At 36.4% G+C, this 16,102-nt stretch overlaps 2 protein-coding genes across 3 annotated transcripts; one reads left to right on the top strand and one right to left on the bottom strand.

Annotated features, from left to right (window-relative positions):
* Window positions 1-1,297: 1,297 nt before the first annotated feature.
* LOC131630864 (VQ motif-containing protein 25-like) lies at window positions 1,298-1,953 on the top strand. The gene has a single exon (XM_058901608.1). The coding sequence runs from the start codon at window positions 1,363-1,365 to the stop codon at window positions 1,810-1,812; it is 450 nt and encodes a 149-aa protein (XP_058757591.1). The 5' UTR covers window positions 1,298-1,362; the 3' UTR covers window positions 1,813-1,953.
* Window positions 1,954-3,988: 2,035 nt separating this feature from the next.
* Window positions 3,989-7,908, bottom strand: LOC131630848 (GTP 3',8-cyclase, mitochondrial-like). Of its 2 annotated transcripts, XM_058901590.1 has the most exons (7): window positions 7,743-7,905; window positions 6,946-7,566; window positions 6,468-6,635; window positions 6,182-6,373; window positions 4,898-4,966; window positions 4,423-4,507; window positions 3,989-4,315 (listed from the first exon to the last, which is right to left on the bottom strand). In XM_058901590.1, the coding sequence occupies exons 1-6, from the start codon at window positions 7,809-7,811 to the stop codon at window positions 4,424-4,426; spliced, it is 1,203 nt and encodes a 400-aa protein (XP_058757573.1). In that variant the 5' UTR covers window positions 7,812-7,905; the 3' UTR covers window positions 3,989-4,315; window position 4,423. The 2 variants fall into 2 exon arrangements, with proteins under 2 accessions (XP_058757573.1, XP_058757574.1); XM_058901591.1 differs by lacking the exons at window positions 3,989-4,315; window positions 4,423-4,507; window positions 4,898-4,966 and adding an exon at window positions 4,973-5,182 and having other exon boundaries at window positions 7,743-7,908.
* Window positions 7,909-16,102: the final 8,194 nt, after the last annotated feature.

Here is a 16,102-nt window from a genome sequence, read left to right as displayed (position 1 = left end):
AACAATTTTCTCATCCTTACACATATAATTTCAGTCTCAATCTTCTCGAATCTCTAATAACAGTATCACACCTTCTTTGCCACATACATCTTCCCTCTTCTTCTATAATCTCTACTCTCTTATATTCTTTCCTTTTTCACCTTCTCATTTTTATGTAAATATTCCGTATTTCAGTTTCGTTTTTATCGCACATCTTCTCTAATCTCTCAACTCTTTTTTATTCTTTTTCACCTTCACTAATCTCTCTTCTCTTCTATTTTTTATTTCATTATAATAATTTTTATATTGTTTTATGCTATTATTTTATGTTTAATATTCCACTTTTTTCTAATTTAATTTTTACATATTAAATGGAAAATTGTTGTCAAAATATGACGAGTTTTGTTGTTATTTGATAGTGTATGAATGTCTAAATACAAAATTATGTTGTCATCTATATGTGTATGTATGGCTCAATAAAATATTTGTAAAAAACCGAACCAACCGAACCGAACCAAACCGCATTAGTTTGGTTTGATTTGGTTCAGATTTTTTTTAAAAGCCACCCGAACCAAACCAAACCACACGATTTTTTCTCTTGCGGTTCGGATGATTTTTTTCGTCAAAACCGCCCAAACCGCACCGCGAACACCCCTAGATATAGATCTTAAAGTTTTATAATTTGACTCTCACTCACACTCAAATATCCCGATCTTAAGTAGAATCCGGTGTTATAACCAAACTGTGGGGAAAAAAAAATCCTAAAGCCATTGATTATGTATGATATTGGTCAATTCTGGCCATGATCGGCCGTTTTCCGCCACCATCACTATAGCCTCAAAAGGATAACAAGATACCGATGCGCAATAGTTATGGTTAAATGGAGGCCATTTTTCTTAGAATATAGTTTTCTACCAAAATATAATGTAAGAAAATACTTCAAATATGTAGATTATTTTTCATTTTAGTAATATTTTACGATTTTTGATACGATAATATGTTTTACAATCTTGTTATCCCCTTTCAATGATACAAAAATAATTGAATAGAATCTTTCGATTTTAATAACGATTTTATGTTTTATAATCTTACTATCCTCTCTCGATTTTATGCAAGATCACAATATTGACAACTTTAGTCACTTGTATCTTGCTTGTATCTATTATTAAATGACTATAAAATAATTGTTTATTCAATAAATAAATAAATAAATAATGAAACAAAAATTACATATGTAACTGAATAGGAGGGACCCTTTTTGGCATTCTTTATTAAACTATTTCATTGACTATAAATTTGGTGAATTGTTTATCCAAAACACAGAATCATATATACAATTGTACTTTGTTTTCTTGCAGGATATTGTTACATTCAGAATCAAACATGAAAAAACAACACACATTTTATTCAACCTCAACATCTTCCAACCTAGGAGTTAACAAAGATTCACAAGTCATTTCAAAAGCGAAGCCGAAAATCCGAATAATTCATATATATGCTCCAGAAATCATAAAAACTGATGTTGCAAATTTCAGGGAGCTTGTTCAAAGACTCACAGGAAAGCCAGAAGATCACGAAAAGGGAGGTGCAAGAAGCAAATCCAAAGATTCAATGGATTTACACCTCGAAAAGGCGATGATCGTGCGAGAAGATGAGAAAGATTTTCTTAGTCTGCAAAATGGGGTAAGTGTAAAGAATGAAACTGAAGAGGAAGAAATATGGAGAAGATCAAAGTCAAATGAAAAATTCAATGGTTTCTTAGATGGTTTTTCAGAATATGATGGTTTTATGGAAGAGTTAAGTACTACTATGCCTCTTCTTAATCAAAATTAAGATTTTTTTTTGTTGATATTTTGTTTGTTATTTGTCTTGCTAATTGGTGTGTGGATATTAATTACAAATATTAATCACAGAAAAAAATTATGCTTATTGAAGATTGAGAATTAATTATATATGAATGTGTAGTAATTTCAAGTGGTCCTTTTGATGCTAAAGTAATATAATGAGCATTTATGTACATTTGTTGATTTGATAACCAGCTCGTTAACTATTCTTGGTAGAAGATTTTTTGTCTTCAGTGCTAGTAAATCAAAAGTCACAAATATAAATAATGGGTCATGCTAACGAGTGCCCCAGGGGCACTCTTTAAGCATTCTAAATAAAGAAAATATTCTTTCAAAAGTTCACCATTTCAATTTTCGATGCATTAATTACGCATATTTCCAAGAAAAATTTACTTTTTAAAGCTATTAAAGAGTGCCCCTGGGGCACTTGTTAGCATTTCCCATAAATAATTTACAAATACCTTGATTGTTAGAATATTTATCATTTTATTTAAAACGACTTTTGGAAATTGTAGCAAAATTTTCTTGTGTTCGAATATTTATCATTATCTTTTAAAATTTAAAAATTCATATTTAATTTTTCTCATTTTAAAAGTTAAAGAATATTTAAACAATTTTCAAAATTTTAGAAAATAATAAGAACTAAATCTACATGCATAAAAATTTTGTAAAATCAAAATAAATAATTTTTTTAACAAACACTAAAAATAAAATTTGAAATATTTATAAAAATAAAAGAATATTTAACTCAAATAGTTATGTTATTTAATTACTTCCATGAGGAAGATATAATGGCTTTTTTTATTTTTAAATGAATGGGATACCACTATAGTGGCTTTTTTTAAACTTAAATGTAATGTCAAGGTTTGGTTTGTATAGTTTACTTTTGTTTTACTCAAGATTATGACAACATTTGACTTTGGAAGGCAAAAAGTCAGCTCCTAATACAAATGTGAAGGGGCAAACCACATATCATGACACTCTTAAGTAGTCTATATATTAAATAGCAAAAGTCTTTTATTTATATTTATTTAACAACAATAAAAGTATTTTCTCACAAAGCCGGCAACATAAATTATCCATTGGCATTGTGATGTGTTCTATTTCTTTTTTTCTCTCAAATTTGTGGGTTGGTTTTTCGAAAATTTTAGAAGAAAAACTATGAAAGACTACGTATATATTTTAAATGATTTTAAGTGTTTATTTTTTAAAACTGATTCAGGGCCACTTTGTTTCAGCTTTAAAAAAATGGATTTTTTCTTTGTATTTTTGAAAATAGATTTTCTAAAACCGTTTTTCAAAATATTACAAATTTTCTTATATTCGTTTTTTTTTAAAATGAAACACTTAATTTGACATCCTATAACATAAACTTACATAATTGAAGACCAAAACTTAGTCAAAATCATAATTTTTTCAAAAAGTTGTTTTTCAAAAATGATTTTTATGAAAATCTATTTGAAATAGCTTCAAAATTAAGTGATTTTTTGAAATTTTGATATCCAAATTTTTTCCCCATAAATAGATGAAATACCTAAAATCACATTTTAAGAATAACTATTCAAACAGATTTTTCATTTGAAGCTTTTATAAAAAATTTCTTTGTAAAAAAATTTTTCGCAAAATTTGATAACACTATAAAAATCATTTTTAAAAAAAGCCAAAACAAACGGGCCCTCAATCTTTAGAATTGATTTAATTTAAATTAAAATTTATAGCTTTTGAATTTAAACGTAATTTTTATACTAAAATTTGTTATTTAATTCACTCACTTTAACATAAATGTATATAGACTTAAATTAATTATATTAATTATTAAATTCAATTATGTTAAATATAATTTTATCAAACTCAATTTTCAATTTTGTAGGACAATTTGGTTTTATCTCTGGCTTTGTTGAACGGTTTTCCATAAAATAAACTCTTTCAACTAAGGTTTCTATCATTCTCATATCACCAGAACATGGGAAGCACAATTATAACATGTATTTCTCAATAGATATAACTACAATTTTCTCTGTAATACATTAGTTGACTCTAGATATAATCTTTTTTTATGTAACATCACTCTCTCCCTATAGAATATTTTGCGTGTCTTGGCAGAAAAACTAACCACCAAACACATAAAAGATAATATAATCAATTTATAACAGGCATTATAAATCTTATCAAAATTCCAATTTGCTATGTAACTCATCATATATATAAATACAACAAAAAGCCACCTCAAAATTTAAATAAACTATCCACTGAGAAAGATCAACATGATCAAAATATCAAATACCAGATTGGCATTATTCTTCAACCCTTTCATATTTGCTAAAAGTACAGATGTTCAATAAAATGCATGCTCACACTTGAAAAAAACTTATCGCCCCAGGGAGAGTGAGATTGGTGAAGATCTCGATCAATGCGTAATTCAGACTGCTTTTGGTTGGGGCTGCTTTCGTGTCTTGCCATATGAGCGAGCTTTAACAGTATACGATATATACCTGATATCACAGACAAATCATTTTGTGCTTTAGTAAATTGTAGAACCAATCTTCATAGAGATTGAATGCGAAAAATCTATATAGAGAAGAAAAAATAATGACCAAACCTTATCCACCAATATGTATCATAGGCCGATTCGCTGTCTTAGCTATGTCAAACATACCGGCATGTGAAGGTTTCTTCCTCTTCACCTAAACCAAACAATAGGCAAAGCTAAAAAGACATGATAGTACACAATCTCATAGAATAACTTAAATAAACCCAACAATTTTTAAGTACTATATCATCCACTGTTAACTTGTGCTGGGCAGGTATCATGGTTTTAACCAAAATTGCGGCTGCATCGTAACAGCAACCGCGGCCGCAATTTAAAACCATGACAAGTACACAGCCATGTAGAATGCAAAAACACTTTTTAGGGATGAGTTTGTCAAATTGTATTAGAATAGCATGTAAATATAATTCTATCGCTATATCATCATATTAAAAGACAATAACCAGTGCTGGCAAAGATGCTAAAAAATTGCTAAAACAACATAATGAAATTCTGAATTTTGGTAATGATAGCAAGAAGAGCATACCGCCGCGCTTATTATCTCCCTAAGCTCGTGATCCTCTGCACCATTCCGCATGGGATCTCTTAAGCTTACCTGCAGTGCAAGACAAGAAGCCCATGTAAGACTGTCACAGTAAATCCTTTTCTAAAGTTACTCTCAGAATTTGGGTTGGGCCTAAATCTTCCCTACAAAACCAGCTTGTAAATTGAGGATTGCTCCCACTTTTAAACACAACACATGCCATATCTCTAAGCAACGTGAGACTAAATCCACCTCTCCAAAGCCGACACAATTAAGGTGTTGGAGGCTCTGCAATGAAGGCAAGCCAAAGTGCCGCAATTAGGGCGACTAGGGGCGGACCGCAAGTAAGGTGGAAAATCCAACAGTTACACATGATACATGTTATACATATTTAATAGGAAGAACAGCCATCATTTCACCCATGTGATCTAATTAACTTCCATTAACTTCCCTGTCTTCTGTCAAAACCATGCATCTGAAAAATATATCTTTTTACTTTTGATTATGAATCATATATCCATACTAACAAACTTCAGGATGGACTTGAACAATTCACTTTCTGTAAGGTACTTTATACTTCTTACTGTGCAAATAAATTCCTGAAATTTATTTTCGTAAATTAAGAATTTACGAAATAGCTTCTCTCTTTCCCAAAATTTAGAATATAATTATATCATATTCACAATTCAGGATTGACAACAGAAATAACACGTTCAAAGTTCCAATCTGATACTACCACTCTATCTTCCTTTATTCTGTAAAGTAACTGAAAATAGGTAGTAGAAAACATCCAGAACCATACCCAACAATTGCATAGCTAACTATACGAATACGAATCTTTTATACACTTTTTTAAACCTTATCATGTTAAAGGCTTAAGCTCTGGAGCATCGACGCAAACACTCACATGAAACTGACCCAAAAACATCGACCCTAGTAATAATTTGAATAAATGAAATAGTAAAATGTAAACTCATGTGTCGGTGTCAATACATGTCAGACATCTGGCACATCTTCAATCTAAAGTGTTAGTGTTACATAAGGTTTAAGTTCATACTATACTCATAAAAATCATTTATGTGCCTTAAATACCAATCCTTTGATCCTTCATTTCCCATGTGATCTAATTATCAGATTCAATATCTTTTGGATTTAAAAAGCCTCCAACTTATCATCACCAACGATAACCAGATTCACCAAAAAAACAGACTATAACAGAGTTGCGGGCACCAAAAATTAAGTGGCGTGCATGATATACTGAACTATGTTGGTTAGAATATAACATACCTCTGAAGGTCCAAACAAACAAACTTTTAAGTTTCCATCAGCTAGTAGTCGCAATCTATTGCAACCAGCACAAAAATGTTCAGTCATTGATGTAATAAACGAAACTTTTCCTTTATGGCCATCTATGGTGAAATTCTTGGCCGTTTCTGTCGGATGATCTTGAACTCTTTTTAAGCTAGCAAACTGTTTCGTCTGTTTGAAAATGACGGTTATGAAGGTTCTCAACTATAAGAAACCATTAAAAAAAACTATCAAAACGAGATCTTCAGTCCGAGTTCTACCTTACCACTGTATCCAACATTTCTGAGTAAGGTACAAGTTTCTTGACATTCCAAACATTTCCATCAAAAGGCATGAACTCAATGAATCGAACATTAATTGGCTTTTCACGCGTCAACTCAACAAAGTCACAGATTTCATTGTCGTTGAATCCACGCATTACAACACAATTGACCTGGAATGCAACAGAAACATACAAGACACATTCAAATGTATCAATCAGCAATTCGTGAATGCCTTTATGAATTAGTCAAAAGGGAAACTACTGATACGGAGGTGAATCCAATATTGTCTATCGCAGATCGCAATAAATAACATATTGCAGAACAATAGTGATTCGTTCAGATTCCACTTCTCTATAGTGTTTCCAAAAACAATTGTGATTTGTTCAAATTTCCCTGCGCTATCGTGCCACTGTTTAACAAAACTATGATGACCAAAGCGAAAAATGTGCAAAACGTAAAGAAACAAGACCAAACATATACCTTAACCGGATCATAACCAAGATCAACCGCAGCATTAATTGACTCCATTACTTTATTATGCCCTTTCCGTCTCGTCATAAGCTCAAACTTAGCCGGTACAAGCGTATCCACGCTAATGTTCAGAGAAGTAAGTCCACACTCTTTAAGCTTCGGAAGTTTTCTCGCAAGCACAATCCCATTCGTAGTCATGGACAATGTCTCCAACCCCTTCAAACTCGACAACTCAAAACAAATATCTTCAATATCCTTTCTGATAGTCGGCTCACCACCCGTCAACCGTATTTTATTCACACCAGAACTCACAAACAGACCAGCCACTCGCAGAATCTCGTCTTTCGTTAAAACCTGATCAGTAGGAGTTAACTCCACACCCTCAGCTGGCATACAATACTTACACCTTAAATTACATCTCTCAGTTAATGATATTCTCAAGTAAGTATGAATCCTTCCAAATGAATCAACCAACATATCAGAAACAGAGTTCTCTTTCGGCTTTTCTTCGGATAACAAATCACAAGATTTTACAGAAGTTTCTGTTGAATAATGACTAGATTTTCCTTTGAATAAAGATTGAAGATTACAAATTCTGGTACTAGAATAAGAACCAGTCTCAAATTTCACCTGTCAAATTTTCACAATCAAAATTTTGAACATGAATATAACTAACTATCAGAAACATCACAATTTAGATTAGATCTAAGTAAAATTGATTGAAGTTGAAGAACAATTGAGGTAAACTATATGTTGAGTGAGTTACATGAGAGGTAAAAGAAAGTCAAAGATAGAGAGATTTTTACCGGAACTGATGAATTTGATGTGATGAATCGAATTGGCGAATGGATGAATTTGGAGAAGTAGCGTCTCATGATGGATAGAGAAATAGCGAATGAGGTGAAGAAGATAGAGAGGGAGAGAGTTTTGACGTGATGGGTTTGAAGTGTGAAGATAAAAAATGCACTGAAAGAGACAAAAACACAATCTCAGGTTGCTGACTCAATCTATATCTATATTCTATGTAACATTATACACCCGTAATACTCCGGTACCCTTGAGTTTAGTTGGATAGCGGTACCTTCAACCAATCAAATAGAGAAATTCAATGCCATGTCACTCTTATATTTTATTTTATTTTAAAATAAATTAAAATTTAAATACAATTTGTACTAAGGGTACTGGTACCCAACTTAAACTCATGGGTTCCAAAGAATTTGCCTTATTTTATTTGTTTTATTCCAACTTTATTAGATGCCATTTTTTTTCTTCTTAGGTTTTCTTTTATGTAGGGAATTTAATTCCATGTTTTTGAACTAATATAAGAGTGTTTGTTGTTGGAATAAGTCTTTCGGTAATTAATCTTTGAGTTTTTATGATAAAAACTATATAATGTAACGAGAAGAATTTTGTACTCTAACGAATTGTTAACTATGAAGAAAGATAATAATTCTGAACTCTGGTCAAGTTTCATTAGTACTTATCTAAAGACTCTGATAAGAATATGATGACAAAAAAATATCACGTGATTACAGTACAATATTCTACCCACTTCTCTAAAAATCTGGATAAAGGACTCTCTACTTTGCACCACCATTTCCATCACACGTCCCATCATCTATCCTAGTGTCGTAAGCGTCACTCTAGCGTCTCTAACAACTATATATTTTTTTAGGATACTTGATCGTACCTGATCAGAAGAATCGTCACAGCAGCAGGATCTGGCTTGATGAACAGGATGGGGGGTACCTGCAAGGTTCTCCGATGCTAAAGTCAGCAGCTATCAGAGAGAGAGGGTTTAAGAAGTGAAGAATCGATACCTGACCCTCTAGTGAAAGAGGGTATTTATAGCCCCCAACGCTGGGCCAAAGTTTCCTAATTGGGCCAAATCCAGTTGGAGGCCCACGTGCTAGGAAACTGCCAGAACACCCTCTGCTAGGGCTGAGTCAGCAGGTGACCCACGTCCTGGATGAGCGTGACGTAGGATTCAGAGGAGGTTGGCCGAATCCTTCGTTGAAGCGTGACACGTGGTCTTCAGGCTTGACTGATTCGAAGCGGTAATCAAGGAAATGGGCCCAAACGTACTGGGCCTGCTCGGCTAGAAAGAAGAGCTGGGCCTGCTCGACCCAGTCCAGAACAGGAGCCCCCCAAGTCATTGGTCTTGTGGGAGCGATGACTTTATCCAAGGGGCTGGCCGAGCACGTGTACGAACGAGCGTTCGTAGCCAACTAGGGCCTTCTCGGATGTTGAGTCTTCGGCTCGCGGGGAGCGGAGTTGCTGCAGAGAGACGTACGAGCCGAAGAGAGGATCGGTTCGAGGTCGCGTAGCCTGGCCGAGGAGGTGGCTGCTCCACTTGGTTTTTAATTGACACGTTCGGTTTGTCTCGTCAGAGATTACATGACAGGTGGCGACTGTTGGGAGTGTAATCATTGCAGCGCCGTTTTTTGATTCAGGCATTGATTGCACCCTTTGGACTTCTTAACGCACTTTATGACTTCCTTTGCGCTTTCCTATGCTGGGAGCCGCCTTTAGGGTGTAGGCAATGATTACGCCTCTTAGGCTTCCTAGGCCATCATGACACCCTTTGGCCTCCTATCCCTATATAAGGAGTGAGAAGATCACTCATTTGTTACTTAGCATTTTAAAACCTCCCAAAACTCGCTCACGGACTCTGCTCTCCATCGCGTGCTTCTCTCCTCCGCTTTCTCAAGTAAGTTCCTCGTCTTCTCCTTTGTGTTTATTTAAGATTTATGATCTAGCTATGAGCGCGGCGAGCGAGATTTATGAGTGCCCCGAGTGGGTTTAGGAAATGAAGTGTCTTTTTGCATGCGTTTGCCGAGTGAGGCTTGACTATGACGAGCGAGAACAGTTGAGTGAGCCGACCAGTGTATGAATTTGGCGGGGAGAGTTTAAGTGTGACGAGTGAGGATAGTTGCATGAGCCGATCAGGGTATGAATTTGTCGGGGATTTGGATACGTTCGCCGGCCATTATCGAGGTAGTTTGATTTTAGTTGGCCGGATCCGATAGACTCGGGAGAGTGCGTCGTGGATGTTGGATGTAGGTGGGAGTCCTTACTCGCCTGCTCTCATTGCCCTTTCACTTGACCTGCGGTGGAAAGGTGGATTTGATAAGTCGAATTCACTGTTTCCTCTGCTTTTCAGGTAAATGGCTGACGAAAACAAGAATGATGTCGTCTTCGACATATCTGACGGGGACGAAGCAATTGGCTGCTCGCAGGATGAGGAAGTTCCAGTTGTTGAGACTTCCCCGAGGGAGCTCGAGGAATGGGTGGCCGTTGCTCCGAGAACAATCGCCTCGCGTTTTACGACGCATCCCAAGGAGGCCTTTAACGTCCTCGAAGACCTTGGGCCGAATGTGGAACCTTCCTGAGGTGCGTTTGAACCTAAATCTCACTAGAGGATCTGCTCAGCTTTCCTCGGTCCTCGATTTGCTATGTACGAGTTTGTCTTCAAGGAGGTCGGGCTAAGGCTCCCCTTTACGCATCTGCAACGGAGCATTTTCAGGTGGCTACATTTATGCCCGTCCCAGCTTCATCCCAACGCTTTCGCATTTCTGAGGGCTTTCGAAATCGTGTGCGACTTCTTGGAGGTCGAGGCGACTTTGCCCCTCTTTTTCTGAGTGTTTCATCTTCAGAGGCTGCGCGACCCGGATGGCAAGTGGAGTTGGGTGTCCTTTAAGCAACCGAAGAAGCTGTTCGCCATTTACCAAGACTCTATCAAGCATTTTAAGGGCCGATACTTGTCGCACGCTCGCGAAAAAATGAACAGAGTCGCCACCAATATATTTATCCCATAAGGGAAAGGAATATCAGAAAACCTAACAAAGGGTAAGAACAGGGTCTTGCGACCAGAGAATCTAGGTACGGGAGTCGGTTACGCAAGGGGAAGGTATTAGCACCCCTCGCGCCCATCGTACTCGATGGTATCCACCTATGTTTGTTTCTATCTAAAGGGTGTGTACTATGTCTATGTCTACATGCGAATGAATGCAAAATGTAGGGAAAATAAAGAATTGTACTCGCACGGGCCCTACCCCGCTGCCTACGTATCCTTTTCAGGAATCAGAGTTACCGTAGCTCGGCTCACGATTTTCTGTTTGTTTTTGTGTTTTTTAGTTGGGCGGAGTTAACGTTCGCGCTCTTGCATAAGGGATCGCCTACGATGCGTACGAGCGGAAATAACATTGCCCTTAGGTGCCAACGAGGCAAAAGAAAAAGAAATGATTGGTTTGTGTCTTTTAGGGTAATTCCATGATGACGAAGACCTACTACAAGGCTTCGCATCACTTCCTTACTTTGTTTTAAATCTGACCATTTATTAGTGTTTTAAGTGTTTTTGGTTGGTGTTTTTTATGGGGATTTTAACTTTGTGACTTAGATCATACCAAAAAGAGTTTTGTTTTGCATATTTAGAGAATGCACATCGAGGCCTACGCCACAATCGTTTCTCTAAATAGCGGTTAAGAAATACATCGAGGCTTCACACCTCAATCATTTCTTCTCCGCTAAGTAAAGGAAATACAAAAAGGAGTTCTTTTGTGAGTACTTAGAGAATGCACACCGAGGCCTACGCCACAATCGTTTCTCTAAGCAACGGTTAAGAAATACATCGAGGCTTCACACCTCAATCATTTCTTCTCCGCTAAGTAGGAAAGAACATACATCGGGGCCTACGCCCCAATCATTTCTTTCCTACTATGAAATATAGTAACGGTATGATCTTCATCGGTATTTATTAAGTATTTTAAAAGTCGAAAAGAAAAAGAATGAAATGGGGTACTAATCCTAAATTCTAATCTAAGTGTTATTGTTGTTTACAAGTCTAAATCCTAATGTTAACATGGTAAGGAGTTGATTCTAAAAGGAGCATTAAAACAAAATAGGCCTAAAATAAGGCCAAAAATACAAGCAATAAAATCACACAAACATTATACAAAAGTAACATGGAATTAGCACAAAACAATTCAAGCATTAGTACAAAAATGAAACTAAAAAATACTACTATTTTTATGAGTTTTATATGTGAAAGGTATCCAATTAAAGGGACTAAAATTAATTCTCAAAAGTGATCTAAAATCTAACAAGGAAATTTTTATTGATTTTATTGTTTTTTTATCACCAAAGAAAAATGAAAAGAACCTAATTCTACAAGGAGAAAGTATGTGAACACAGGGGGTGTGATATTGAAGTTATGGTGGTGAATAGAAAATCCCTGGGCCCAAGGGTATTGGCCCAACTGTTGGTTTTTGTATCAATTTTGTCTAGCCAAAAGAAAAGAGAGTGACGTATTGGGCTTCTATGGGGGGTATGCAGAAGCAATTCGTGTTTGGCCAAAGGGATAAGGCCCAACGATTTGCACAGGAAGGCCTATGGTTGTTGTTTGTTTGATCCATCACCATTTAGATTTTATATTTACAGATTTTTATTCTAATCAAATTCTATCAGTTAGTGTATTAATGTTCAAATTCATGACTCATTTAATATCAATTAAATTCTACTAACTAAACTTTATGCTAATCAAACAATATACCAAATTAAATTATATGAAAAAGGGGTTTAGGGCTAAATTATAACGTGACCTTTGAGATCTCTTTCTTCTCTTCTTCGTGTAAGCTCGTGCACGATGCCTCCTGTGCGACGGCGGTGACTCCTTTGCATCAACGGCGACGGCACAGTACGGCGGTGGCATACTTATCCCTTCCGTTTGGATCTCTCAGCTCTTCTTCTGCTTTCACCGAACAAAGCTACGGACGACGACTCCCTCTCTTTCTCACCGTGCGACGACGGCGAAGACCTCTTCTCCGATTCAACATCCGTCCTTCCCAATCGAAAGACTTCTTTCCTTAAACATCTCTTCTGATTCAAAACCTCAATTCATCAAACTCACGGCGACTCACCCTATGCCGGGCCTAACCGAAAGACGCTAGAACCACAAGGACAAAATCGAAGGGTGTACGAGTCGGTGATGACGATTCTTCAAGATGCTCGAATGGAACCGAAAATATCAGAGGCAAGCGACTACGTTTCAGGTAACCTTTTCTGCTTTAACGTTCCCCTTCTTCGCCTACTCTCCTTCTTTGAAGTCCTTCTGAAAGCATTGCGAGAAATGAACTCGGTATGATTGAGAGAGATTCAGAGCGTTGTTGATTGCTACGTGTTGAGAGGAATTGAGATTGAGTGTGTGAGGATGGTGCGAGTGGTTTAGCTCTGTTGAAGGAGTTTCAGAGGTTGAAACTCCAACAATGGTGGTGATGAGCTTTGGTGAAGGTGAGGGAGAGGGATGAATGGTGGAAATGGCGTGGAGTTTAGAGAGAATGTGGATTTAGAGTGGAAGAGGATGAAGGGTGCTTGTGATGAATGAAGCGTGTAACCTTGAGCTTTAGGGTGATGGTCCTGTTATATAGAGATTTAGAGTAGTGAGAAATCAGTTAGGGATTGAGAAGTTTTGTGAGCCCTTGGATTGAAATCGGTTAGAGAATTAAGGGTGGGGATCTGTCAGTTACGAATTAGTTATTGAGTACTGGGAAGCTGATTATAGGTGTGACAAGTTAGTTAGGTCAGTTTGGAATTCGGTTAGTTTGTAACTGAATTGGTTTTTTGACAGTTGAGGGTTTAATTATCACAGGTATGAATTCTGTTATAGTGAAGTTAGTTTTGGTTTAAAAGTTTGTTATAGGTAGTTAAAACAGTTAGTTGTTGATTCTGTTTTGAGGTTTATGGGAAGTTTAGAGAGAATGGTAATTTGCAATTGATGTAAGTCGAATGTTAATAGCTGCTGAATGTGAAACTAAGTTTGGTTATTGGGAATGGATGAGGTTTAAATGGTTAAGTATGAGTTCGGATAGGATTGTGAAAGTGTGCGACGATTGTGCATGAATTATAATGCGAGTTTATGATGATTTTGGCCTGGTTTTTGAATGATGCAGGGATTGTTAGGTCTCTTTTTGTGAAGTATTTTGAATCATGACAGGTTCTGTTATGTTGAAAATATACATGCAGGGTTGGTTCAAATGCTATGAGTGTATGGGGTTTGGATAAAATGCGGCAGGGGTTGTGGACAAGCTAGTTAGATGGTAATCACATGGTGAATTGACATGAATGATGAATGGTGATGTTTGTGCGAGATAGTTCGGATTTGCTGAACTGTTTCTTTTTGATTTGATTGAAAAACTTGTACATGTATGTTTAATGGAGGACTTATGTGGATTGTATCTTGATGTTTGTACTGGTCTGCTCTTGATTTTTGTGATGCAGGTTTATGAATTGAGGACATAAGATGGTTTGAAGTTGGCAAGCTTGAAGATGGGACTGTTTTTATGGCTTTTATCTTGGACAGATTTGGATGAAGTTGCGAGTTAAAGCTTGAAGACTTATATGGAAACATGAAGGTTTTAGGAATGGACTTAGGATATTTATATGTGGTTTTCCTGGTAGTAATGTGATAGATGTAAGGATGATAGGATTTTTTTTATAATGAACTTGGATGCTACTGTGATGAATGTAATGGTGATTATGTGGCGGCATACTAGTGCAGCAAGTTGTTTTAAAATGTATCTATAGGTTATGGCATGAAGTGTGATGTACTTTTGACATGATGGGGTGAAGATGAAGACGAATATGTTCTTGTATTTGTAATGGATTTTGACTTTTGAAATACAATTTGACTCTATGTAACTCAGTTTGAATCTTGAACTTCCCCTCCATTATGCTTCACTTAAAATTTCAATCTTCATATTCTTCAATTGGCCAAACTTGAATCAAGTGATAAATTTGTAGTGTCATATCTTCATCTTGCAAACTTGAATGAAAATTGATGATGAGGCTTGAGAGGAAACATCCCTAGCTCCTAAGATCCTCAGTTGAACCCTTCAATTTCATAGTCTAATGCCCAAGAGTGACCAGATGAATCAAGTTGGATAGAAGTAGAAATTCTAATTTCCAAGATCCTTGATCCCAAGCCAAATTTATTGATTAATGATGCATGATGTGTTAGATGACCTAATAAAGGATATTTACATGAATGCAAAGTCTAAGCCAGTTAGAAATTAAGGGTAGGACAAATTTGGGGTATGACAGCTGCCCCTATTTAATCGTCTTAAACCTGAAGGTGAGATTGGCGCTAGCCTTTCGAACATTCAAGGTAGAAGAAGATTAAATATCAAGACCTGAAATTTGTCCTGAAGAGAAGATGGTGTAAGTGTTATCCTTATTTTTTGTTTTGATATCTGCTGGGGAAAGAGAATTGTTTTTTTTCTTTTTTCTGGTGGAGAAGTTACAGTGAGTAGTGGATGAATGGTGAGAGCTTGTAACGTAGCCCAAGGTGCCAATACAAGGTTCTCAAAGGAAATGTTTACTACATGGAAGTGGTCGGAGCAGAAGTATGTCTGGTGGGAAGGTAAGATAGACAAGTGTTTTAAAGGAGATACAGACGAGTATCGACAAAATGACGCATACGAGCATCAAAAGGGGAGGTACAGACGAGTATCGAAAGAATGACACATACGAGCATCAAAAGGAGATACAGACGAGTATCGAAAGAATGACACATACGAGCATCAAAAGAGATAGAGACGAGTATCGAAAGAATGACACATACGAGCATCAAGAGGAGGTACAGACGAGTATCGAAAGAATGACACATACGAGCATCAAAAGGAGATACAGACGAGTATCGAAAGAATGACACATACGAGCATCAAAAGAGATACAGACGAGTATCGAAAGAATGACACATACGAGCATCAAGAGGAGATACAGACGAGTATCGAAAGACTGACACATACGAGCATCAAAAGGGGATACAGACGAGTATCGAAAGAATGACACATACGAGCATCAAAAGGAGATACAGACGAGTATCGAAAGAATGACACATACGAGCATCAAAAGAGATACAGACGAGTATCAAAAGAATGACACATACGAGCATCAAGAGGAGATACAGACGAGTATCGAAAGAATGACACATACGAGCATCAAAAGGGGATACAAACGAGTATCGAAAGAATGACACATACGAGTGTTGGAAGAAGATACAGACGAGTACCAAAAGAATGACACAGACGAGCATCGAAAGAAAATACATACGAGTATCGAAAGAATGACACATACGAGCATCAAGAGGAGATACAGACGAGTATCGAAA

The sequence above is a fragment of the Vicia villosa genome, unplaced genomic scaffold, assembly GCF_029867415.1.
Source record: "Vicia villosa cultivar HV-30 ecotype Madison, WI unplaced genomic scaffold, Vvil1.0 ctg.000745F_1_1, whole genome shotgun sequence".
NCBI lineage: Eukaryota > Viridiplantae > Streptophyta > Magnoliopsida > Fabales > Fabaceae > Vicia > Vicia villosa.
Note: the sequence above shows the minus strand (reverse complement) of the source record. Positions and strands in the feature narration are given on the sequence as shown.